Below are 27,071 nucleotides of genomic sequence, written 5' to 3' on the forward strand. Positions count from 1 at the left end.
TTCAAGTTCTTTAACGTGTCTTTTTATTTTCCCCATCTTCCAACAGCTGGGAACAGATTTCAGCGAGGTACCGTCGCGTAACATTTCATAAACCAGATGCGGGTTCCTAGGATGATGGAAGTTTGTATATTTCCTAAGACAAACTCATTGATGCTGTTTTCAACTATGGACACATTTTTTTTTCAAGTAAAAAAAAAAAAAGGCTCTGTTATCCAGAAATAAGAAAGTAACAGCGTACTTGTTATCGTTCCACTGCAACTCTTGTTTTTCCCAATCCACCACCCCACCCTCCCAAATTATCACGAACATTTGAAATGACGCTCAGACCATAGAATGCCACATAGGTGCACGCTCGCGCACATATACACCCATACATAAGACCAGCTGCTGCTCGCTCACACACACACACACACAAAGGAAGTCCAGGGAAGCCGATTGTGCAATGCGTTCTTCCGATTTCCAACAGCAGGGAAGCACCACGTCCTGCCAGGCTCTTTAGCACACCGTTTTGCAAGGATGGGAATTTTCTATCTTAACAGACGGGACGGCCATCTTTTTTTGAGACTTGAGCTTTCACTATCCATGGTCCTGATTGGGGATTTAGAACAGGGGTTCATCCTTGGCGACTTTTAAAACTTGCGGACATCAACATCCAGAATTCCCCAGCCAACATGGTCTTAAAAGTTCCCAGGTCTTAAGAGCTGCCAAGGTTGGACACCCGTGATTTAAAAATGAGCCGTCACGTTTCAATTGAGCAAGAATTAGGAACTGGTAATGCATATTTTCCCCTCCAATTCTTTTTACTTCTCTGCCATGTTTTTTAAGACTGGGGTGGCAAGGGCTGCTTTATTACTGATCCATCTATTCTTGATATAAGCTATTTTTTTTGGTGGGGGTGGGGAAGAAAGGAAAGAGTCAAAATGGTTTAAACAAATAATGGAGAGTGAAATGCTAAAGTCTCTTTAGCTGTTCAAATCGGGGCAGGAGAGGCTGAGGCGGCTTTTCCCCCGTGCTTTGCGTGGCTCGAGAACATGGCACGGAACAGCGAACTGGTAGCCCACAAGAGTCAGCTAAGCAAGCCTGCATTCAGACCGAGGAAAACCCTCACAGCAGACTTACAGCAAAAGGAGAGGACAAACCCATCAACATTTACTGAACATAAAGAGTTGCTTGCGACTTTCCCATTTAACGTACTGGCACAAAGTCTTCACTGCATTCTCCTGCTTTTCTGTCTGTCCCCTGTCCTAAGTCAAAGTGCATTTGCTTTCAAAGTAAGAGTTTTAAAATAATTTTGGCTGAGAGCCCCCCCCAGCCGTGTCAAGCGAAGTTTGACCTAGCTTTGCCCCGCAGTCCTCCAGAGAGGGAAATCCCACCAGGGGCTCAGGCAACGCTCTCCGAAGGCGAGAGAGAGAGGAACCCTGAGAGGAGGAGGAGGAGGAGGAAGGGTCTGAGATTCACAGTCAGCAGCTTATAAACCTCCGGGGATCTTCTGTGACGGGAGGCCTTCTTCGATCCAGAGGGGAGGAGAGGAGCCGTTGTGCAGAGTTCGCCGGTGGATCCTCCGTAGGCGCAGCAGGTAGAGGAGGATAGAAAGCAGCACAACGAAGAAGCAGGCAAAGAATAAGTAATGGTTGTAAACGAAGGCGAAGCTGCGCCAGTGAGGGTGATTGCCTCGGAAGTTCTCCTGCTGGATGTCTCTGAGGGAGGAGGAAAGGAGAGGGGATGAAAGAGATGGTTCTACTCCAGACCAGGTTATCTGAGGGACCGTCTCTTGCCGGTCACATCTACCTGACCCACCAGAGCGGGGAAGCAAGGAATGTTGTGAGTCCCGTCTCCTAGGGAGATACACCTGGCGGGACCCAGAAGAAGGGACTTCTCCGTGGTGGCTCCCTCTCTCTGGAACATCATGCCCCCGGAGATCAGAACGGCCCTCACTCTAACACTCTTTTGGAAGACGCTGAAGACCTGGTTCTGCCAGTGGGACTGGGGAATGCGGAGCGGGATGGAGCTCATTAATGGGTCATATGATGTACTGTCACTTGGTGTGTGTGCGATTTTATTATATTAATGATATGATTCTCTCTTTTATTTGTTTTATTGTTTTTATATGAGGTTTTATATTCTTGTAAGCCGCCTTGAGTTGCCATGTGTGAATAGGCGGCAATATAAATTCCCTAAGATATAGATAGATAGATAGATAGATAGATAGATAGATAGATAGATAGATAGATAGACAGACAGACAGACAGACAGACAAACAGATACCCTGTTTCCCCCAAAATAAGACATCCCCTGATAATAAGCCCAATCGGGCTGTTGAGTGCATGGCGGTAAGGCCAAGCACTTATTTCAGGGTTCAAAAAAAATATAAGACAGGGTCTTATTTTTGGGGAAACATGGTAGATAGAAATAGATAATAACGATAAGTGATAGATAGTGGATGGATGGATGGATAGATGATGGATAGATATAGATAGATAAATTGATATAGATAGATAGATAGACAGACAGGCAGACAGACAAATAACTAAATAAATAAATAAATTACAACACCCCAACAACACAATCTATTATCCCCTGAAGCATCCCTATAGATTTCTCAAGTTTTGCCAACCTGGGCAAAAGAGATACTGTTGGAAAGCCAAAAAGAAGATTTTTTTGGCCGAGAACCTTTTGTTATTTGTTTCTGTTGTGGCTCCGTTACCTGAGCCTCTGTCATCGGCAGGAGAGGACTCCGAGAGTGAAGGAGAGGAGTTGGCAAGGCCTCCCTCTCCAGGACCCTCCTCTCTGGCAATGCCTTTGGTGTCCGCCGAAGGGCAAGAGATAGGGCCGGGGCCAAGCACGTCCACGCAGCCACAGGTGGACAGTGATGAGAGTAATGAGTCTTGGCTGGATCCTCGATAGCGTCGCAGAGATAAGCGCGCGCAAGAGAAGAAAAGGCGTGCCCGAGATTAGGCTGAGTCACTGGACCACACCCCACAGGGTATAAAAGGGAGCGTGGTGGCCAGTCAAACCTTGTGACGAACAAAGCTGAAAGCTTCCACGCCATTCTGCATTGCCGGACTTTTGCTATAGGCTTTGCTGGATTATATTTGGACTTAAGTTACTCTGTAATTATTGAACATTTTACTTTGATGTACCAGAAGCGGAGAGACGTTATCTCTTCCCTTCGTGAATAATAAACTCTTGGCAGGCTGCCACTAGGTTGCTGCCAAGTTCCGTTATCATAAGGAAAAGGATTTTGTCGGCTGGTTTGGTTTTTAACTCTTGGACGTCTGTTGGTGTGCGCGCGTGTGGGACGGGGACAGAACAGTTTCAGAGATCACTGTGATCCCAAAGGCTCCTGGTGATAAACATGAAGCATAAATCATCTATAATAAATAAAGATAACAAATATAACAACAATAGCATGAAATAGAGCATTCAGCGAAAAAACAGACCCTAGTTCAAGGTTGTCCAATCTTGGCAGCTTTTTAAGACTTGTGGACTTCCCCAGCATGGATGGCAGGGGGATTCGGGGAGTTGAAGTTCACAGGTCTGAAAGCTGCCAAGGTTGAGAAACACTGCCTTATTGGTTAAAGCCAATACATTGGATTATACCCAGAATCTCATTGGAAGCCAATTTTAATTTGGGCAAGAATGATCCTGCACAAGCATCTATTAGATGGGGAGGCTGGTACCCCAGGCAGGGCCTGATGAAACCTGAATTCCAGTGTCTAGGGTAGGACTGTCAAACTCACGGCGGATGCATCAAGCACTGGCCACGCCCACCCCCATTTTAGCAAAGGGGGGGGAAGTCACAATACATGATGACAATGTGACACCCTGTTCTAGGGCAGGAGGAATTTCATCCTTGCTTAGCAGCTTGTTAAGTGAGGAGGAAAAAAAGTGTACCCCAAAAGGTAAGAAACTTGGAAAGAAGTTCCAACTTGGAACTTGGAAACTGGGTAAGAATTTGGAGCAGTGGATTATACGAAGATGATCGATACAGTTTCACACATCGATCATCATCGTATAATCCACTGCTCCAAATTATTCTTCCAGGCACTTGGAAAGGAAAAGGATGAGCCATCCCTGTCTTAGAACTTACAGAGGAAATTTCTACTCCAAGCAGGCGAGCGTTCCTGTGACACCAGCAGCTATGAAAACTGATTTCTGCTTTCCTATTTGCACGGCCTGCAATCAAGAGCTAAAGAGTGTGTATCTACAGATCCAAAGACGGCAGTGGCAAGAATGGAAACAACGGAAGAGAATATTTGTAGCTCAGGGTTGAAACTGTGGCGTCCTGGGTACATGATGATGTTACCTACCGTATTTTTCAGACTATAAGACGCACCTACCTTTTTTTGGTGAGGAAAACAAGAAAAAGAAATCTGCCTCCCAGCAATTTTGCCTCGTAGCAGCAAACAGCGAATAGCCTGCTTTACTTGCATTTTCGTTTTCAGCATAGCTTGATAGCACAAGAAAAAAAAAATCTGATCCCAGCAAATTTACCTCCTTGCAGCAAGCAGCAGAGGCCCCCGCAAAACAGCTGGAGAGCAAAACAGCTGAGAGTCGGGAGGCCAATCCAAGGGACAATCAACTTGTGCTAATTAGGCTGTGCTGAAGCTGAAATGGGCTGTTTCTTCTTGCTGCTTGCAGCAAGGAGGTAAATTGCTGGGAAGCAGAGGCCAAAGGGTGGGCGGGGCTACATTCGGTGTATAAGACGCACCTAAATTTTCACCCCCTTTTAGGGAGGAAAAAGGTGTGTCTTATACTCTGAAAAATACGGTAATTTGGTAATGAAATGTCCGCAAGAAGAAAAGCAAGCACAGGGAGTATCAAGGACCCCGCAGCAAAAATTGTGTCGGGCAAACTGAGATGGCCAACCAGAATTTTCTGCTTACGGAGCCACAGCCCCCATTCACATTGACTGATAAACATTGCATTGGTTCTACATTAGGCTTGGAAATCAAAACAAATGCAAAACTTTCTGGAGACTGCGATTAAAGCTTGTGTGTGTGTATGTGTGTGTGTGTGTGTGTGTGTGTGTGAGACCAAAGCTGCCTTTGAATTTCACAAGTAACGTGGCAATGCCTCAAAAGGTGTACCTCAAAGGTAAAAACCGGGTTCGATAAAGGATGGCCCCCAACGTCCACTGAACCTCTTTATCGTATACTTGAAGTGCTGTTTTTAAGCTGTTGTAGTTCACAGGAAATCCGAAGCCATTGTGAAATACCTCGTACATCCAGGCCGACTTAAAGCATTGATACCTGCGAGGGATAAACATAAGCGGAGCATCCAAATGGGGTTCTTATTTAGACAGGAAACCGAGCTAAACGGCACAATCCAAAAGAAGAATGAGCTAAATTCCACCAGTCTTAAGCACTTAATTGCGCATTCAAGGTCCCAGATGTTGTTACTCTGGATTCTGTCCAAAATAATTAAGATGCTTCCTTAGAAGGGCTAATTAAGCTGTGCGATGACAAAGAGATAGCCCTCCTCGGGGGGGGGGGGGGGGGCTTGTGTGTTAATGAAAAGGAATGAAAGGTGTGGGGTGAAAACTTAGAAGTCCTTCTCATGCAAGTTGCTGCAAACAAGAGACCATGGAGTTGGCTTTTAGGGAGGGGAACTTTTCAGCAGAGTTAGCACAGTTAGTTTTTCTGAATTATTTAAGTAACCGTAAACCATGTTTATGATTTATGATAATTAATAATAGCCAATTTAGTCTGTGGGTAGGCAGGGTATATGCATGTATCATCAAAACACCACTGTCTTCCAGAGAGGGAAGATAATTCGCTTCCTGTTCATTCATCACTTATTTTCTATGTAGTGGGAAAGGAAGCCACCTGGTGACCAAAAAGAGGCACAGTTGTACCAAAAGGAAAAATACGTATATATTCTGTATGCCATCCCTCCCTCCTTTCTCCATCTCTCTCTCTCTCTCTTTCTCTCAAACTTCCTTCACTTTATGTTAGGCTTGTATTGTCTAAAAACCTTGCATATAGCAAAATTGCAAAAAAAAAAAAAAAAAAAAGAAAAAAAAGAAAAAAAAAGCGAGAGACTTGGGCAGGGGTGAAATGCTCCCGGTTCGGACTGGATTGCCCGATCTGGTACCGATGGCAGCGGGTGGTTCAGAGAACCGGTGGCAAAAATCCCTTGCCCCCCCCCCCCCATGCCCAGCTGAGCCGTAGGATCATCAGAGGCTTTTTTTTTTTTTACTTTTAAAAGCATTTTTTCTACAACCTCTTCGGCCGAAAAAATGCTTTTAAAAGTAAAAAAAAAAAGCCTCTGATGATCGCGCGGCTCAGCTGGGATAGTCAGAGGCTTTTCAAAGCATTTTTTTCTGCAACCTCTTGGCCGAAGAGGTGGTAAAAAAAATGCTTTGAAAAGTCTCTGCCAATCCCAGCTGAGTTGCCCCACAGAACCGGTAGTAACAAATTTTACATTTCACCCCTGGACTTGGGGCTTTGGGAGAAAGATGTCTTGGTGTGTTTCAAGATTTGGTTGCAAATTATGCTGACACAATTGTCACAACAGTGACTTCTTTTTAGATAAAGCAAAATCTTGGATGAAAACAATTAACCACATTATATTGAATTGTGCAAAGCAACTTCACGTAGTGTGAGAAGTCAGGCTCTGCCAATTCCAAAATACACCCCATTAAACATATAGCATCTTTACATTCTCCTTAAGAGTCCTCCAACAGCTCAGAGATTTATATATATATATATATGTATATGTATATGTATATGTATATGTATATGTATATGTATATATCTCAAAGCATTGTCTTCCTTGAAATAATGACTTAAGGAATTCAGTTTGGAATCTCTCTCTGGCAAGGACTGTTTAACCACATGTAGTACAGAAGAATGTGGATGCTTACTTCACTCGATGGAGATCTGCATGGGAGGCATACAGGCCACGATCAAATCTTTCCCGTAGAACAGACCACTTTGTGGCACAATATTCCTGAGGGGGGGGGGAATGGAAATAAATATATACACGTTATTTATATAAATGCACACACAAGATGTCTCAGAAGTAATAATGCAGTCACTCAAAACTGACCAGTTACCTCTCAGTTATTCTGGTTTCTTTTTTATTATCATTAGCCTGGTTCCCCAAAAATAGGACCCAAACGGAAATTAAGTCCTAGTATGAGTTTTCAAGATACTCGTAATATAAGCCCTATCGCCAAAATAAGCCCCCGTTGTCAGCCAGATGGATGCATTTAGTACCATATTTGCAGAAAAACAAGACCTAACCAGAAAATAAGCCCTATTGCGCCTTTTGGAGCAAAAATTAATATAAGACCCAGTCTTATTTTCGGGGAAACACAGTATTTCCTACATATAGTTATTATCTTAAGAATTTATTTCCTGATTTATTGACAAATTTTGGCTGCCCTGTTATTTCTGGTATACCATATATAATGAAGAGCATTTTAGAATCAATATTACTGTCAGGTTTCGATGTCATATCAAATAAATTGCACTCCCAAACAATTAATCTTTGCTGAAATATTCCATTTATTGAGTACGATAGATCTGGCCCCGACTTCGTCGTAGCCGATACTAACCCTCTGACCCCCAAACCCTTCCCTTTCCGTTCCCCAATTCTCATCTGCTCATTGGCCATCTTCCAAGTCAGTCTCCCCAGCTTCTGACCTCACCCCACAGGAATGTTCCCCCTCCCATCCCATCTCCTAGGGGATATTATCTACAGAGAAAATAAGTAGGTGAAAAGTCAAGCCTCGTCTTTTTATGGCTGCATCAGAATGCTGACAATTACCCTATGAGAGATTTACTATCTAAAATCTTGACATTACAGAATGTGTTAATTTAGGGATTTTATTGTGTGGTGCATTTATATGCGATCTCCAGCCTGAGCTGGAGAAAAACAGGTTAGATTTCCTAAGGGCACCGAAGTTACTCCTAATTTCTCAGCCAAACCTTGAAGTGGGATATGCCTGGCCTTACATTTGCAGCTTTGAGGAACTGAACAGCGTGGTAATCTCCTCCCATCCTTAAGACGTCCTCGGTGCAGTAATAGAACTCTGAAAACCCGTAGAATTCGCTATTCTCGAAGTGGACGGGTGGCTGATAAATGCCATTCAGGGACGTTTGCGTTTCGTTGGTCTTGTTCATGAACGGCTGAATGACATTGCGACACAAGTGGAAATCTCCTGTCCCTCGAAGGTACAGAGTCTGCCCATTCTGCTGGACTTCGTCCTCAGCGTCTAAGGGCAGGCAAGGGTCTAAGTAGGGAGTCTCGGAGGTCAGACCGATCTGTTTACCAAGAAGCCTGCAAGCAGAACGGATCAAAGGACAATCAATGGAACAGCCAAAGGGAACTAGATCTTTTTTTTTTTTTAATTGCAAAAGTTTTACAATTACATTTTCACCCCTTTTTCCCCCCCCACCTCCCCCCCCAAACTTCCCAACCTCCCTAACCCCCCCTAACCCTCCCCAACCCCCAGACTTCCCTATAATATACTCATACTCATAAAAAACTCTTAATATAACACTTATATATAAACTTAAACCCCTCCCTCCCCTGTATAGTTTTTCTCTTTACCTCATTACATTAAAATATATCCAATACATTATTTTCAAATAAAAGCTATTTGATACTTTCTAGTTTGATATTTGTTCTGAACATATTCTATCCATCTTTTCCATTCCCATTCGTAAGTCTCTTGTGAACAATCTTTTAAATATGCTGAAATCTTCGCCATCTCTGCAAAACTGGCCATCTTCAAAGTCCATTCCTCAATCATGGGCAAAACTTCATTCTTCCAGTATTTACTAGAATCTTGATTAGAAATATGGAACCTGATTCTTCTGCCCTGACAAAAGTATTCTTTTGTGAGGACGGACGGAAATAGGGGAGCATAACCACCTAGCCCGGGTGTCAGCAACCTGTGGCTCTGGAGCTATATGCGGCTCTTTGGGCCCTCTGCTGCGGCTCGCTGTCGGGTGATCCCACCACTGGCTGGCCCCGCCCCTCGCCCTCCCCTCCCAGTCACTCCTCACCTGGCCTGAGAAGGTAAGGGCAATGTCGGGGAATGGAGAAGCAGCCAGGGCAGAGACAGAGAGATACAGAGAGAGGGGGAGAGAGAGAGAGACAAAGAGAGATACAAAGAGGGAGGGAGGGAAGGAGGGATGTCAAAAGAGTTTTGTGGTTCCCGGTGTTTTTTAACAACCAGTTCTCTGCCCTAATGACTGGTTGGGTAGGTGTGGCTGGGAGGGGGGTCATGTGACTGGTAGAAGTGAGTGACATTGAGTTGGCCACGCCCACCCAGGTTTTGTGGCTCCCGGTGTTTTCTTTTCTGTGGGAAATGGGTCCAAATGGCTCTTTTGAGTGTTTAAGGTTGCAGACTCCTGACCTAGCCCAAATCATTACAGTTCAATTATAGGGTCTGACCAACCAGACCCACACTGCAGAGTTCAAGCTAACGACTTTATTATGTTCTGCCTATAATACAGGAATCTCCTCAGAAGAGGCAGCCTTCTCTTGGGAGCAAACAAGACTCCAAGGAACTTAGATGGTGGCAGTGGTTAAGTCTTAATCATTTTGCAGTTGTGCAGGGACTCAAGTTCTGTACTTGAGCCCTCCTCCCTGCCAGGTTGGGTTCTTCCCGCCATCAATTATATTTGGGGAAGCACCAAGCCATGGATTATTTCTTGTTTGAACAAGCCGTGCTGATCTGACTCAGCCATAACTCTAAGCCACACAGAATGATGTGTAAAGGGGCTAGTAGCTACCATCCTCGTAAAGGAACCTGCCTGATGACAGGAGACCCAAAGGGGTGGATCTGACACCATCTACTATCAATTCCTATTACTATCAAGGGACGTGGTGGCTCAGTGGCTAAGATGCTGAGCTTGTTGATCGAAAGGTCAGCAGTTCAGCGGTTCGAATCCCTAGTGCCGCGTAACGGGGTGAGCTCCCGTGACTTGTCCCAGCTTCTGTCAACCTAGCAGTTCGAAAGCAGGTAAAAAATGCAAGTAGAAAAATAGGGACCACCTTTGGTGGGAAGGTAACAGTGTTCCGTGCGCCTTTGGCATTTAGTTATGCCGGCCCTATGACCACGAGACGTCTTCGGACAACACTGGCTCTTCGGCTTTGAAACGGAGATGAGCACCACCCCCTTGAGTTGGGAACGACTAGCACATATGCGCAATGGGAACCTTTACCTTTTCCTTATTATCAATTCCTGCTTCTGGCTGGTTTTTGCCCCCAACTGAACTAGGGCCTTTCATATAAAAAGCTTCCCTGCCCCCAATTTAGCTCTTACTTTCTAGCATCTAGGAAAGAGTTTTATTTTATTTGTCCTGATAATTTACTTAATTAGAATGAAGATGACCGTGCTATGTTTGATGCAGGTTTTTTTTTTAAACTCTACTCTACACTTTGCTGTTGCAATGTCATTGTCATTTGACGAAAATTTCAAATTCTGAAAATCCAAGGATCTTGTTGGTAGAAATGTGGCATAGAAACATCTTTAAAAACTAACACATCTGGACCTTTCCTGTAAACACTGAATTATTTTCATACACACGATCTGGGATTGGCAATTGCAGAAAACCAGCTGTGTTAAATCAATTGTGTAAACAGGCTTTTTCCTTCTGCAGTTGACGTGACAACGAATCGCATTCACTCACGTAGCCTCAAGTCACTATTAGTCACCCCTAGCTTATACTGCATTTTAAGACCGGAAATCTAATATTCTTTTTTTGTTTTTTGACACGTGCCTGTTTCAGAGATTTTATGCTTAAGTATGTCACGAAAGTTACAATTTGGAAGCAAATTCATGACAGCCCCCGCACCTGTTTCTCAATACTGTGTTGGTGAATATGTTGTCTGCGTATCTCTGTCGAGCAGCGTTACCGCCAAAGCCCAGAAAAGTTGCCACGTAGACGCGATACACGTGTTCGTTCTGGTGAGCGTCACATCCCAAGTTAAATTCCGCCAGTAGGTTCTTGGCCACCTCCTCCTGCCGGCCATCAAAGAAAGAGATTGAGAGAGGCAGAGTTCGGCTCTGCTGTGTTTCATTCCCCAGGTTTTGATTAGTCAAGAACACTTCCAGCTCCGTTGGGTTTCAAAACCTTCTTGGCAACAGTTGTTTACAGTAAACACCTGAGCAGTAAGCCAAGGATGGGACAAGTATGGCCATTGAGAGGTTCTCGGGTACAACTTTCCAACAGCTTCAGCCATCATAGCTTAATACGAAGGGATAGATCTGGAAATGTATCCCTTTTCTGGTTTCCTGGCCCTGCACAATGGAAACGACACCGATGTCCAAATATTTGTCAACTACAGGGACAGCTATGCATATGCCCATATAGACCATGCTAGCAAATATTACACCTTTCCTTCCTCTACGGTAATTTTTAATAATGAAACATTTTCAAAAATGGTTTGCCATTGTCTACCTCCTAGGGCTGAAGGAGAGGGACTTGCCCAAGATCACTCAGCTGGCTTCACACCTAAAGTGGGATTAGAACTCCCAGTCTCCTGGTCATTGGCCCAAAGTCTGGCTTAATGCCTAAGGCAAGACTAGAACTCATAGTCTCCTAGTTTGTAGGCTGAAATCTTAATCACAATTGAAATGTTCTTGGTGCGTTTATCCTGGCACCAAGACAAGCTTTATTTTTGATCCCAAAAATTGAAACTTTTCAATTGAGGTTTTCACAAGCCATAGATTTTGATAAAACCTTAAAAACAAACAGTATTTAATGTGCAAAATCTGTGAATGTCTCTTGCCTTCTGTCACAGATCAGGTATATTCTATAGAGATGTAACCCTAAAGCTCTATGTAGCTGTAATACTAAACTGTGGTTTTGTTTCTAAACACAGGTTAGATGTTTTTGAATACATAAACCATAGTTAAGAAATGAATCCACTGTTTATAGTGGTTAAATGTTTGACTGATCATGTTCCAAGCATGCTTTTTGAGAGCAAGATTTTTCTAAGCTCCTATATTCAGGTTTTCTTATATCTGAGTTTTCAGCCAGAGTTAAAGAAACAGACCATGCTTACTGCTATTTACAACAAAGCATCAGGTCTGTATTCATTTTCAAAAAGCCCACAGTGGTGCAGAGGGCACAAGTAATGTAGAAAAGGAAGCCTGGAGCAACAATAGGTTAGAAAAATCTGCTGTACTAAAAAAAGGAGAATTCTGGATTTTATTTTTCCTCTTGTAAAAGCTACTCAGAACAGAAAATAAATAAATAAAAGTGAACTCTCACACTGTACTGTACTTCGGACTGCTTGACCATGATTCATTCAATAAGGTACAACGGTTGAAGTTACACATCCAACTAAGCCAATATCAAACAAAGCTTGTAACAGCTAAGTATGATGTGAATCCAATGTTTCCTTTTCGTCTCAAAAGGCTGCAGGTCAGGATTTTCCTTGTATTGAGTGCTACACAGTCAACTCAGATATACCATACAAATAACAGTTCCTATTAATACCGTTTCCCTGAAAATAACACCCAACTGGAAAATAAGCCCTAGCATGATTTTTCAGGATGCTTGTAATATAAACCCTACCCCAAAAATAAGCCCCCATTAAGATTGTCAGCAGACGGAGGCGTTTAGTACTGTATTTTCCCCAAAATAAGATCTAACCGGAAAATAAGCCGCAATGCGTCTTTTGGAGCAAAAATTAATATAAGACCCGGTCTTATTTTAGGGGAAAACATGGTATTTTCCTGACAATATTTACATTTAGAATAATGATTTTAAAAAGGGTTTCTGCGACACGTCAACCATTAAGAAATCGCATCCAATAGTAACCGCAAGTTGGTTACTAACAGGGCATATTTTTCTTTATGTACAGTATGAAAAAAAAAATATGATAATTTCAACAGCACTATTCATCCACGTTAAGCTCCGCATCGTAAAGCAAAACACATTTCTAGCACACGGACTGATGAAATGGAAAAACAACGTTTTATGGATTGCTTAGCTGATGGGACACAGAAGTTCAGCTCCTTCTCTTCATGCGGGGGGTGAAACTGCTCGCGCACCGTAGGGCACAGGACTCACACCGTGCAAAAGAAAATGAATCAATGGACATGGGTTAAAATGCAGGAAAACAAAAGAAGGAAAGTTGTACAGATAATAACCTGCTGTGAAGAGGCAAAGCTTACAGTTTTAGGGACTTCATACGCTATTTGAGTTGAAACACCACCCATGTCAAGTATACCCACGGTCCTCTTCCGGACAACTTCCTCTTTGCTTTCGCTGTCGGGAACGTGCACTTCTACTACCGCCTCATCCTCTAGAAGACAAGACGGGGAAGAGGCGCTGCTGAAAACGGGGCGTCGCTTCAATTTTTGTATTATTGCACAGGGGGTCCTCTACTTACGACCTCAAATGAGCCCCAGATTTCCTGTTGCTAAGTGAGACGTTGGCTAAGTGAATGATGACCTTTCTGGCCACCATTGTTAAGTGAATCCCTGCAAGTGGTTAAGTTTGTAAACACGGTTGTTAAGTGAATCTGGCTTCCACATTGACTTTGCTGGTCAGAAGGTGTCATGCCCCCCGTCGGAGTCTGAATCTGAGATGGAAGAGGAATGGCTAACAGAAAGCGAGAGAGTGGATCCGTTGGCTGTGGAGGAAACTGGGGAAGGGCAAAGTCAGGCTGGGCAGAGCAGGGGAGAGGTAGAACAAGGAAGAGGGGGTTCAGATGAAGACCAAGGCCCACCCCCTCCTCATCCTAGGGCACGCAGGGAAGAACGCAGAAGAGAGCAATGTGGGGCTTACAAGAAAGGAAAGGATCCCGATTCCCTTCACAAGGCACACCTGGGGATGGAGTTTAAAGGAGTTTGGGAGGGGCCTTTGTCGGGAACAAACGCTGAATTAATCTGGTGTTGAGAGTTGTGGCCTGCATTCCCTCCTGACTGTTTGCATTACTGCCGTGCTACTGTGTGCCTATCTTGTCTTGCTGGGATTATTCTTATTTATTTATTTGTTTGTTTTTAAATTTGTATACCGCCCTTCTCGCCGAGGACTCAGGGCGGTGAACAGCCAAGTAAAAGCATAAACTACAAACATTAAAATACAATTAAAAAGATATATATAAATTTGGCCCCATGATTAAAAACAATAACAAACAATTAAAAACATTAAAAAAATTGTTAGGCCAGCCCGGCTTGCTGGAAAAAGAAGGTTTTAAGGGCATGGCGGATATATAAAAACATTAAAAATTAAAACATTAAAAATGAGCCCCATCTGGGACTCATTATCTTGCCCTGCTGGAGTGATTGATTGCAGTCATTCTGTTTACAGCATTTGGGCTGGAGTACCTGCAGGTTTGTGGGAGAGCTTTTCTCCAGGCCTTAAAAGGGATGTTGGGGGCAGAATTGGTGCCAATAAAGGGATTCATACCAATTCATTGGCTGTGTTGCCTTCGTGCCATGCCCCGGGTCATCATAGAAGGTCGCAAAAGGGGGATTGTGTGACCCTGGGACGCTACAACCGTCATATGAGTCAGTTGTCAAGCATCTGAATTTTGATCATGTGACCATGGGGTGGCATAAGGGTGGAAAACAGTCAGAAGTCATTTTTTTCAGTGTTGTAACTTCAAGTGGTCACTAAGCAAACTGTTGTAAGTCAAAGGCTAACTGTAACTGTTTTGATTCTTAATTCGTTTGCTAGCCAGAGTCACTTTTTGCATACAGATTAAATAAACCAACAAATAAATAAACTCTTCTCAATATCTAAACCCTTGCTGGGCCTAGCAACAGTCAAGGAACCAACAGGATCTTGACAATGTCGGCTTAATATTTAGAGGCCAGAAAGAATATAACTTGCCCAAGAAGAGCCTTTCCTAGTGTAGAAAGTCTTAAAGGGATGTGATGTTGGGACACTGCAAAGAAACTTTCTGAGCAGTGCATGAGAAAGTGCTGCTAATATAAAAAAGCAGCTAAACTGTAGTGCGAGAAATTAAGATCTCAGATTTGTTTATGTTAATTATATTAATATTTTTAAATAATGCAATAATATTCTTAGTAATGTTAAGAAAAATACTTCCCAAATGCCAAATGAATAGGCTCAAAAGAATAACACAGTGCTGGGAAAGTTGCAGAAAAAGCACTTAAACTGAATAAAAAGCAACCAGAGCAATCCAAAATCCATAGGAGGCCATACCTCTACTTGCAACAACAAAAAATTATATAAAAGAGAATGATGATTTTTGAGTTTTCAGAATTCTTCTGATAGTATGTATGTATGTATGTATGTATATTAATTTGTATTCCCCTCCCCATCATGCCTAGAGGTGATATTATGGCTATTTTAGATTGATTTGCAACTGATTTGAGAGACAGTCACTAAGAGAAATATTTTCTCTATAAGTCTTGATTTTTGTTCTCTAATAAAACCCTAAATGCAGATTACGGAAAACAGCTAATTAAGCTGTGAACCAGCCAAAAATAAACTTAGGAGGAGTGGAGGAGGCAACGCTGGGGACCAGTTAAAGCTAAACTGTGAACCAGTTAAATATAAGGTAAGGAGTGGAGGAAAGCATCCCTGGAAACAGCTTATTATGCTTTGATCCAGCAAAAAATAAACTTAGGAGGAGAGGAGACGACATACTGGGGAGCAGTTAAAGCTAAACTGTGAACCAGCGAAATATAGGTTAGGAGTGGAGGGAAGCATCCCTGGAAAACAGCTGAAAAGCTGTTATCCAGCTAAAAATAAACCTAGGAGGAGTGAAGGAGAAAACGTTGGAAGCCGTTAAAACTAACTGTGATCCAGCCAATAAATAAGATCAGGAGTGGAGGAAAGCATCCCTGGAAACCAGCTAATTTTTTTTTTTAATTTGATTTATATATGCTGCCCTTCTCCGGAGACTCAGGGCGGCTTACAATGCGTTAAGCAATAGCCTTCATACTTTTGTATATTTATACAAAGTCACCTTATTGCCCCCACAAACTGGGTCCTCAATTAAGCTGCAATCCAGCTAAAAATAAACCTAGGAGGAATGAAGGAGATACTTTTGAAGAATGGATATTGACTTTAAAATGTCTTTCAGACAGGAATGAAATATTTTATATTGGTTATTAGTTGTGTTCTAAAAGAAATATTGACTTGATTTGGGTCTTTGAAATACAGAAAATACATGAAATACTGATTGTTAAAATGATAAATGAATACTATAAAGTGCTGTTTGGATTTGAAGTTTAAGAGTTAGGGTGACTACACAATAGAAACTTAAATGTTAGAATAAGATGTTAGATTGAATGATAAAAATTGGGTTTAGATTTGGGTTGGTTTTTTTTGTTTGTTTTAAGATGTTAATGGATGAAATTGGGAAGTTATACCTATGTTATACCGGGCCAAACTCTTGCTCCAAAAAGATGTTTTATGTTTTAAAAATAAATTAAAAAAAATTTCAAACCCCCCCCCCCCCACAAACCCTAAATGCAGATTTGAAGAATTGTTATGGAGACACTCTTAACCAAGTACCGAGGCTGAGCAATTTCCATTTGTAAGAATAAAGCCAGAGGAGGAAGAAAACTGCACTAACAATGATACTTTAGCAATTCTTGGAATTAATTAATATTAAGGCCCTTACCTTCATCCATATGTTCAAATTTTCCAAGGACAAAGTTGATGCCAATCCACGCGTATACGCCTGGATAAAATGTAAAAAGTACACTTGTAAATATTTTAATATCACTGGTGGGGGTGGGGAGCTTTTAAAAAAGAACACCTTAACAAAATCAAAACAGTAGCAAAACAGAGCTATATCAAGTATACATAAAAAAATTCAAACTGTGCTTTCTTGAAAACTCAAATATATATTTGCAAGTGAAAATCCTCCAGCACTCCATCAAATTAAAGAAGGCAATGCTCCTTAGCTCATTAAGCCCCTTATGCCTAACAGCTTAGTAAATTAGTAAATCAAGGTTGACTCAGCCTTCCATCCTTTCTAAGGTAGGTAAATTGAGGACCCAGTTTGCGGGGGCAATAAGCTGACTTTGTATAAATATACAAAAGTATGAAGGCTATTGCTTAACGCATTATAAACCGCCCTGAGTCTCCGGAGAAGGGCGGCATATAAATCAAATTAAAAAAATTGTTTCCTGGTGATTTCACACACACACTGGACAAATATTTACAGGGACAAAGTTTTTGCATGTTACTATAATCCTGTATAAATGAGGTTTCAGCTCATGTAAAAACTTTTGCACATAATAGTTACATACCGGTATGTAAAAGTTCCTTCCTTGCAGATGTTGATTTTGTATCCCGTGTGCCCTTAAATATCAGGATAGTTAACATTATCTGCTTCTCTTGAAACATTTTCTTAAAATATACCAGCAGGTTCAGGCTGGTGTTAACAGGCTGCACAGGGCATCTTAATAAAGATACATTGGTACTCTATTCTTTCCTGGACTGGACAGTTTCACTCTGGCTAGTAGCTCAGTGATCACAAAACACAGGCCTCTCCTAAATTGTTTCTGATCTTGCAAAAACTAAAAAGAAGTGTCAGTACTTCCAAATATTGCCACCACCACTGGGCACAGTGAAGAGAAGGACCAGGGGAGACACGATAGCAGTGTTCCAATATTTGAGGGGCTGCCACAGAGACTATTTTCCAAGGCACCTGAAGGTCAGACAAGGTATAATGGATGGAAACTGAACAAGAACAGTGAGAGCAATCAACCAATGGAACAGAAGTCGCCTTCGGAAGTTGTGGGAGCTTCATCACTGGAAGCTTTCGAGAAGAGACTGGACTGCCATCTGTCAGAAATGGTGTAGGGTCTCCTGCTTTGGGGGGGGGTTGGACTAGATGACCTACAAGGTCCCTTCCAACTCTGTTAATCTGTAAAACTCAACCTTACCCTATACTTGTAAGCCAATTGATTCTTCTTTTTAGCTGCATATCCAAAGTTACCTAGAATTTCTCTTCATGCAAGGAAATTGGAAACTGATTCGGGTGGACATGTTTGACGTATTTCTTTAAAAATGGAAACTGAACAAGTTTCATCACTGGAGGCTTTCAAGAAGAGACTGGACTGCCATCTGTCAGAAATAGTATAGGGTCTCCTGCTTGGGGGGGGGAGGGGGTTGGACTAGATGACCTACAAGGTCCCTTCCAACTCTGTTATTCTAAGCTAAGACGCTCTCAATAATGAGGCCTCTTTTCTCCAGTTTTTCAGGACCGTGCCTTCTCACTTTTCCTCTGGTTACATATTCCATCAGACCCCTGACTAAAATTCCAAGCTTTCTTTGCTTCAGTATTCTTACCTTCTTGCTTTCCTGAAATCACTTCAGCGTGAGAATCCGAAAACAGAAAATCAAAATGCACTGGGATATCAGTAAGAAGATCTTCCAGTATCGCCTTTTGCTGGCTGCAAGATTTGAAGTGGATTAAATGTAAATTAGGATCTATTTCTGTGGGCAAACCTTTCTGTTTAAACGTTAAGAGGAAATAAAAGATATTCAGGTTACCTCTCTGGCAGGATTCTCATCCCTGCGGTACAGAGAATATACAGAGGCGTTTCTTTGTGCTTTGCACGGGGTATGTGTTCAGCAGCAAAGTTCAGAAGTGGAAAAATATAGTCACTAACTTTCTCAGGAGAGGTAGCAAATTCTGAAATGCCTACAGAGCGAGAGAGAGAAATACACTTAACCATACATCGACATGAGAAAGCAGAACACACTTTTTAATAAGGAGAGTATTTTTCTCACTTAATACCCAAGGTGGGAATTCAGTCAAAGGCAAAATACTGCAACTTTTAAAAAGTCATGCCTTTCTAAAATACAATATGGGTGTACAAATGCAGGATATTACCTTAAAACAGGGGTGTCTATTTCATTGAGGGTTACATCAGGGTTGTAACTGACCTCGGAGGGGCGGGGGGCGTAGCCATGGTCGGGTGTGGGCGTGGTGGGCATGACACAGGACTCATGTCGGGAGCACCTGTGGTGCAAAGTGCTAAGGCAGGACTTCCCTGAGATCCTCCTTCACTCTCATTATAATCCCTTCCTTCCTTCCTTCCTTCCTTCCTTCCTTCCTTCCTTCCTTCTTTTCCTTCCCTCATTCTCCTTTCTTCTTCCTTCCCCTTTCCTTATTTTTCCTTCCTTGCTCTCTTTCCATCTTTTTCGTCTTTCCCTCTCTCCTTTCCTGTCCTGTCTTGCATGCTCAAATGCAAAAGGGGAAACATTTCTCCTTTTGCAGCCGAGTCCCGTTTTCGCTGGCAGAGAGCTCCAGGAGGCTGTGGCAGGTGAAAACGGGGCACCGGGGGGGGGGGGGGACGGACGTGTAGCCCCGAGCTCCATTTTCTCTTGCAGAGGCACCGTGGGCCGGTTCTTTGCTATTTCTGGGCTGCATCTCTAAGCACCCCATAGGCCAAATCCGGTCCTCAGCCCTTGAGTTGGACACCCCTGTCTTAAAATTACATTCTGTATAGCAATACTTTAAATAAGATATTGTGAAAAATTGTCCTGAACGAAACTTGGCCTTTAATGTTAGTATACAAATATTAGCAATAAAAAAATAAAATGAAATAAAATGAAACCTGTTTGCGTCTTTGGGGTTTTTTTTAAGAGTTAAGAATCTGAAGAAATAAATGAAAAACAGGGGGACAAATGTGGGAAGTCCCAGGTCTTGCAGGTCCCAAACAAAACGGCAGAAAGAATCCACCGCATTTTAAGAAACAAATATTGCCAAATCTTTGGCATGACGGAGTTTCTTCATAGGCAAACAAGCAGCTGGGGGAAATAGGTATGACTTCCCCTGGTACCTGGCTTAATTTTCATAACCACTGGATTTCTGTTTTTGTCCCGCATTTGTTTGATGTCAAGTAAATCATGGGGATTGCCATTGTGCCTTGGCCACCAATACACAAAGATCCGAGACCCACTGCTTCCACAATCCACCATGATGCCGTAATTCAGCTTTGAGTTGCTCGTATCTGTGGCTTCGGTGTCTGTAACTCGGGCAAGATACCTGGGAGAGAGAGGACAGAAGAACTGCTCAGAAGTACTGTATTTTTTGGGACTATAAGACACACCGGAGTATAAGACGCACCAAAATTTTGAAAAGGTAAACAAGAAAAAAAAAAAGTTTTCGCCCTCCCTGACCCCCAGGAGCACTCTGCAGGCCTCCCAAATCCTCTGCATGTCCTGGTTTTGTGAAAAAATGGGCTTGTTTTTCGCAAAAATGGGGTGCGCAGTGTTTGGAAGCCTGCAGAGTGCTCCTGGGGCTGGGGAGAGCAAAAACGCCATTTTTGCAAAAAATGGGCCCATTTTTGACCTCCCAAACCCCCCACGCGTTGCATTTTTGCCCTCCCCAGCCACCAAGACCACTCTGCAGGTTTCCAAACACTCTGCGCACCCCATTTTTGCCTTCCCCAGTCCCCAGGAGCACTCTGCAGGCCTCCCAAATCCTCTGCGCATCCCGTTTTTGCAAAAAAACCGGGCCTGTTTTTGGCAAAAATGGGACACGCGGGGCAGGGTTTTGGGAGCTCCAAAATGGCTGTATTCGGTGTAAAAGATGCACCAACATTTCCACCCTCTTTTAGGGGAGAAAAAGTGTGTCTTATACTCCGAAAAGTATGGTAAATCTCACTGAACCCAGGAATGCTGAAGAGGAAACAGGGGAAGGACAAAGCCCTAATGTCAATCACACTGAACTTGATAGCTGCGGAAACACATATGTAAGAGCAATTATACAGATTTCCCTTGCTTGATTTGGAGGTTCAACTCTTCATCTGTGTCTTTCACTGAGTGACATTGGACTAGCCACCAACACTCAGGCCAGCCTACTACTTCAGAGGACTGTTATTGTAGAGATTAAATGAGGAGAGGCCTAGATTTATGCCAATTTAAGTTTATACAGAAATGGAGGGGATATTAACACAATGAATAAGTTTAATGTAAGGTGATCTGTCTCATTTTATTAGGTATACAGCTTTGGATTGATTTTTAATCCACCGGACAAAGATTACCTGTGCAGCTTTTTGTCCCGGGAGCTGTATTTTAAAACAGAGTAATATAATATGAAAAATGCAGCAGCGAGGAGTCCAGTGACAATAATTTGCCGTAATGTGGTGTTCAGTATCCGTGGGCACCCAACAGGGGAAATACTGAAGTGCCAGGAAGCAGGAAAAAGGCAAGAGAAACTGATCCTGGAATGAAGAAAAACAAGACATCTGCATTTAAAACTCTGTGCTGGCACCCCACAGACACAACTGTTGAAATATATCACTGCTCATTTAAAAAATAAATAATTTTCAGGAAAAAAAAGTATTTTTTCTGGCAACTAAAAAATAAGTGCCCCCCCCCAACTATTCAGTCCAAACTGACAGTATTTACAGCCCTGACCTTCCATAACAACACAATATACAAAGTGATATATTCAGAAAATATATGAAAATCCAAGGGTCAAATATTTATTTATGGTTGAATAAATAAACAAGTGCAAGCTAAATCCTTTTTTAAAAATATATATATTCACTAAAATCAGGAAACAATGCTCTTATAATTAACAATTATAAACAAGATTATATGCAGTTATAAGCAAGACTAACATTTATAAACAAGCAAGAACTTTGGGAACAGAGGAATGATTGCAGAATGAAATAGCCAGATTGAGAATGGTTAGGCGTGGCAAACAGATTAACATGGAACATTCTGAAACATTTCTAATGTAGTTTTAAATAGTTCAGCTCTTCCAGTGCGAACAACTGAAATACTGTTGTTGGAACTGCATGTTTTCTAGAACGGAATCAAGAAATGTCTTGTAAATATTGGCTGGGAGAACTAAAATGTTTAATAATTTGTACCGTCATGTTTTATTGTAATAAAATTTTACAAAACTAGCAAAGCTAGCAAAAGTGACCTGGATGACTTGATATGCTAAGTCATAAGCCATGGTTTATAAACTAGAACTGAGTCCACACATTTGGCTAAGACCAAACAAGCCACATTTTTTCCCACTTACCACAAAAACAAATCATGGCTAAAACAAATGTTGACTTATTGCAATACAAACTTTCAACCTTCAGATCTGCAACATGGAGGCAACTGATTTATAGGGCTGTTTAAGGATTACTGAACTAATTCGGAAGATAATATTTGACAATTCCAATATTTTGTGTGTCTAGACAAATGCCCTTGATTAATTATGCAGATTTTATTTTAAAAACAGACAAAAACAAAACAACTATTAAAACAAAAGATGTGAAGCATCATTAAAGAGAGGCATTACTATTTTAATCAGCTGATTAGCTCGTTTTTAGTTTTCCATAACAGAGTTAGCTAGGGTCCCACCCCTTTCTTAATAGTGTTGCCTTTTGGAACCAACCATTTCATGGCACTATCAGGGAGAGGCAGAAAGTGCATATTACATTATTGGCCACAGTATTTTCAGGGGTCCAGGGAGATTACAGATGCCTACTTCTATCCTGGGACCATCATCGAGGAAGTCTCACTGTTCCAAGCCAATTGGGGATAGTCCAGAACTCAAAAGAAAAAAAATCATCAACATTTCGAGACAGATGACCAAAACTGATGCCTCTACAGTAGTGGCCAAAATTGTGGAAACCTTTTGGGAGAAAGTGTATTTTTGAAGTTTGATGGCTAATAACACCACATTTTTTTGGAGTTTCAAGGCAATCATATTCCACTGCTGGAATGGCCTGGGAATAGCCCAGACCTTCACCCAATTGAAAATCTATGGAGCCGACTAAAGAAACTTGTTAGTCAGAAGCGACCCAGCAATAAAATCCACTTAATAGAAGCCATCATTCAATCTTGGTTTCACATGATAATAGCTGCAGAACTAAAAGACTTGGTTACCCAACTAAGTATTAACTGACATGGGGATAATTTTTGCATATCTTGTTTTTTCTATGGTGATCATTTTTGTATATCTCGTTTTTCTACATGTTTCACTTTTCTTCTTTATACTGTAACTGCTAATAGCAAATCCTTCATAAAAGTTATTGCATTACATTCTTGATTAAATTATCTTTCCATTGATATATACCTTTATGGTACTACTCCCTCAAAAAAGTGGTCTCATTAGCAATTTTTAGAAAATACACTTTTCCCAAAAGTTTTCCACAATTTTGACCACTACTGTAGATGAATCTTGCAGTATCCTATATACTAAGACAAAAATAAATAAGTGTGATCTGAATTGGGACTGGGACCCAATGAGAAGCCCAAAAAGTATGGAGCAATAATTATATAGATGAAGGTACTGTTGCTGAGTGGCAGGTTTCCTGTTATGCTCATGCTGGACAGCTCCGTGACTGCCCTGGCCTGTTCATCCTTAGCCACTCTTGATAAAATAGGCTTTGTTGTACATTAAAGGACTGGCAGAAGCAGGAAAGATATCCCCTGAAACAAGTGCTTAGCATACATAATTCAGGTTAATCATTCTTTCTTCCTTAAAGCTATTTTTGTATTGCTCATGATGCCACCCAAGCCATCAGACAACTAACAAACATTGGTATCTCAAATTGTACAAGTTTTAGGGGAAAAAACAGGGGAAGCATTAAATTTCTGGCTACTGAAACTTAAAAATCAAACACATTTGCCAAGTTTTGTTGTTTTGACTCATCCAGGATTTGGATACTCACCTACCCATTTCTGATCAGGATAACTAGGTCACAGAAAAAGCTACCTTTTTACGGTCAGCCCAGATTCATAAGGCACAAGATTCATCCCCGGAACCAACAGTACAAGTAGGAACTGAAAAATAGTAATTAAAAGGTAGCATTTTCACTCAAGCTAAAACAGATGAAATGCCATGAAGTCAAATTAATGTATGTTAGCCAACATATCCTCCAGAAAGTTCAAAGTGGTATGCATAAAGTTATGATTCTTTTTCCCTCTGCCTCTAAGAAGTAAGACTGAGAGATAATATCTAACTCAAGGCACCTCACATCTATTCTCCAATTACTCTATACACTTTTAGCAGACATTGTGTTTTTTCATTCTATCTGAAAAAGGAGATGATGATCAGCTTTGGCTCTGTACAGATATGAAGCTTAATTTTTTAATAAAATGTTGTCTTCCCAACACAGATACACAGAATTTTAGAAACAAACAAAAACCTTCCTAGTATTAACATTTATAAACTCTGAAATATAGCAGAAAGTTCTGAAAATCTTGTTCCTTGCCATATTTGGAAAATATATGTCTTTTTTCGTTGTTTTCAAACTGGCAAATATTTTTGAAGTAATTAATAGAGGCTCTTCACAAAAGATTTCATGAACGGTAATTTCCACTTATAAAAAGATATTTATAATTCCTGTAGTGAAACTTCAATTGGTTTTAGGACGTACTTTCAAACGTGCAATAGAACATTTAAAAAGGTATGCCTGCTTACCTATAAAACACAGTAATCTTTGGGCAGAAGACACCAAATGTTTAATGCAAGCGGCATTCCTTAATAGTTCCATGGAAGAAACACTGGAAGAAGCCATCTCATTTGGAAACTAAATAGGGAATATAGAACATAAATGTGATAAAAATTAAGACATTTTCTCAGTAGAAACTGTACATAACCCTGAACAGCTGCTGCGACATTAAAAATGTTGAATCCATTTAGTTAGTTAAAATGATTACATGTTACTTTTTATGCCACGTATCTTCAGGCAAGTGTACAATACAGACATATCCTTAAAAACTCTCTAATTTAAGATTCAATATACCACATAAAACATTATGATTAAAAAACATAAAAAGCTACAAAACATAAGCTAGCTGCCATGAATAGTTGAACAATAATATTATGAGATGTCAAATGGCAGATTAACAGTATTCTCAACAGTATCTGAATTATTGTAAGGCTGGCACCGATGAAAATATATACAGGTAGTCCTTGACTTACAACAATCCATTTAGTGACTGTTCAAAGTTAGAACGGCACTGAAAAAAGTGACTTATGACCATTATTCACACTTATGACCATTGCAGCATCTCCATGGTCACGACTGACATTCAGATGCTTGACCATTGGCTCATATTTATGATAGCTGCAGGGCCCCGGGGTCACGTGATCCTCTTTTGTGACCTTCCAACAAGCAAAGTCAACGGGGATGCCAGATTCGCTTAACAACCCTGTTACTAATTTAACAACCGCAGTGATTCACTTTAAGAAATGTGGCGAGGAAAATCGTAAAATGGGGCAAAAATCACTTAACAAATTTCTTAATTAACACTTTTAATAAATTTTGGGCTTCATTGTGGTCGTCCGTCTAAAGACTGCCTTTATTTCTTTATTTCTAAAATCAAACACAACAAAAGAAGATAAAGGTAGGAAAGGGGGGGGGGGAAACTAAATTAAATCTTTCTCACTGACATCTAGCTTTCTGGTTAGAACATACTTTGTGCCCTTTATTCTAGTCTGAGATGGGTCAGTTTCAAATCCAGCCTATCCCTCTATCTTATCTTGTCTTTTTATGTACACTGAGAGCATATGCACCAAAGACAAATTCCTTGTGTGTCCAATCACACTTGGCCAATAAAGAATCCAATTCAATTCCAGTTCAATTCTATTCTATTTCTATTCCGTTTCTTTTCATTCTATTCCATTCCCTTCCCATTCCCATTCTCTATTCCATTCTATTCTGCATTCCCACTCCACCCCATTCCCTTCCCCATCCCATCCCATCCCAGAATATTATCGGACTCCAGCTACCAGTCCTGGACAACATCTTCGAATCTCGCTGTTTGAGGAAGTTGCATAACATTCTCAGAGACTCTTCCCATCCTGCTTACAATCTTTTTGGACTGTTGCCTTCTGGCAGAAGATACAGAACAACTAAAACTCGGACCCCATGTTTTCTGAATAGTTGTTATCCCAGAGCTATAATTGCACTCAACAATGAACTAAAGGGCCACCATCAGTGAGCTGTTGGACAGCATTACTTGGTCTGTTGTATGGATGTTTGGGTGGTTTAGGGGTGGGGAATTGTGGTCGGTGGGTGGGTGTTTGGGGATTATGTGTGTGGGACCTGGTCTTTGGGTGTCAAGTAAATTTTGTTGTACGTGTATACTGTGTATACACATACAATGACAATAAAGTTTATTTATCCTTATCCTTATCCCTATCCCTATCCGTCTAGTAGTTCGAAGGGAGAGAGCCTTCTCTGTGGGGGCACCTACTCTTTGGAACAAAATACCCCCTGGAATACGAATAATCCCAGATCTTCGCACTTTCCGACGTGCCCTGAAGACCTTTCTGTTTCAACAAGCAGGGCTAGCATAAACATCTAAATTCTATGCCAAGGTCTTAGCAGATACACTAAGTTGACTCAATTTATTATTTACTGTTTATATATATATATAAATTATATGTATATGAAATCTTATTCTGTTCACCGCCCTGAGTCCTTCGGGAGAAGGGTGGTATAGAAATTTAATTAATAATAATAATAATAATAATAATAATAATAATAATCCCTATCCCTATTCCATTTCTTTTCATTCCATTCCATTACCTATTCCATTCTATTCTGTATTCCCACTCCACTCCTCCCCATTCCCCTATCCTATCCTATCTTATATCCTATTCTATCCTATCCTATTCTATTCCCCAGTGAGGGGGAGGGGATTCTGGGAGTGGAAGTCCTTCCCTCTCCAAGCGGCCAAGGTTGAAAACTCTGAGCTAAATCAACCCGGGGATTATGGGATTTGTAGTCTGCGCTCCTCTGGAAGGCAGGTAAACTTTGTGTAGCCCCAAGAATGGCTGCAACCCCCAGCAACCCCAGAGCCCATGGGGCTTCCCCGCCCTTCAGCTCCTCCTGATCTCTTGCCGGCAGAGGCGCCCGAGCGCTTCGGCGACAGGCCCCGTCTCCTAGGCAACGGCAAAACCAACACCGGGGCGAAACAGCGGAGGTTTTGACCCCCCCTCGCGACCCCTCCTCCTTTACCTCCTTTACCAGAGCGCCCAGGCCGGCCCTGGAGCCCAAGACGGAGAACCGAAAGGCGGGCAGGGGTCGCAAGCGCCTTTCCCCGGCCTTCTCCTCACCTCCCTCGCCTCCTCTGCGGTCTCGCCGGCCCGATCGCCGGTTGCCAGGCGCATCCCGACACCTCAGCCAT

The 27,071-nt window shown here is 41.8% G+C and overlaps 1 protein-coding gene across 1 annotated transcript; it reads right to left on the reverse strand.

The window, feature by feature from the left end:
- On the reverse strand, positions 1-27,071 carry ENTPD4 (ectonucleoside triphosphate diphosphohydrolase 4). Its single transcript, XM_070952428.1, has 14 exons — positions 27,001-27,071; positions 24,355-24,463; positions 23,603-23,714; positions 20,963-21,142; positions 19,757-19,962; positions 18,462-18,612; positions 18,258-18,361; positions 16,579-16,638; positions 13,124-13,278; positions 10,818-10,984; positions 7,965-8,289; positions 6,869-6,954; positions 5,091-5,252; positions 1-1,697 (listed from the first exon to the last, which is right to left on the reverse strand). The coding sequence occupies exons 3-14, from the start codon at positions 23,608-23,610 to the stop codon at positions 1,469-1,471; spliced, it is 1,833 nt and encodes a 610-aa protein (XP_070808529.1). The 5' UTR covers positions 23,611-23,714; positions 24,355-24,463; positions 27,001-27,071; the 3' UTR covers positions 1-1,468.

This window comes from Pituophis catenifer, unplaced genomic scaffold (genome assembly GCF_029215685.1).
Source record: "Pituophis catenifer annectens isolate HBS135680 unplaced genomic scaffold, rPitCat1.0.hap2 SCAF_12, whole genome shotgun sequence".
In the NCBI taxonomy this organism is placed as follows: domain Eukaryota; kingdom Metazoa; phylum Chordata; class Lepidosauria; order Squamata; family Colubridae; genus Pituophis; species Pituophis catenifer.

What these genes read in the sequence shown, in the direction of transcription:
- ENTPD4 (XM_070952428.1), bottom strand. An exon ending in ATTTGAACATATGGATGAAG is followed by an intron (nt 13,279 to 16,578) that starts GTAAGGGCCTTA and finishes CTTGTCTTCTAG; the next exon opens with AGGATGAGGCGGTAGTAGAA. An exon ending in GCTTTGCCTCTTCACAGCAG is followed by an intron (nt 10,985 to 13,123) that starts GTTATTATCTGT and finishes GATGGCCGGCAG; the next exon opens with GAGGAGGTGGCCAAGAACCT.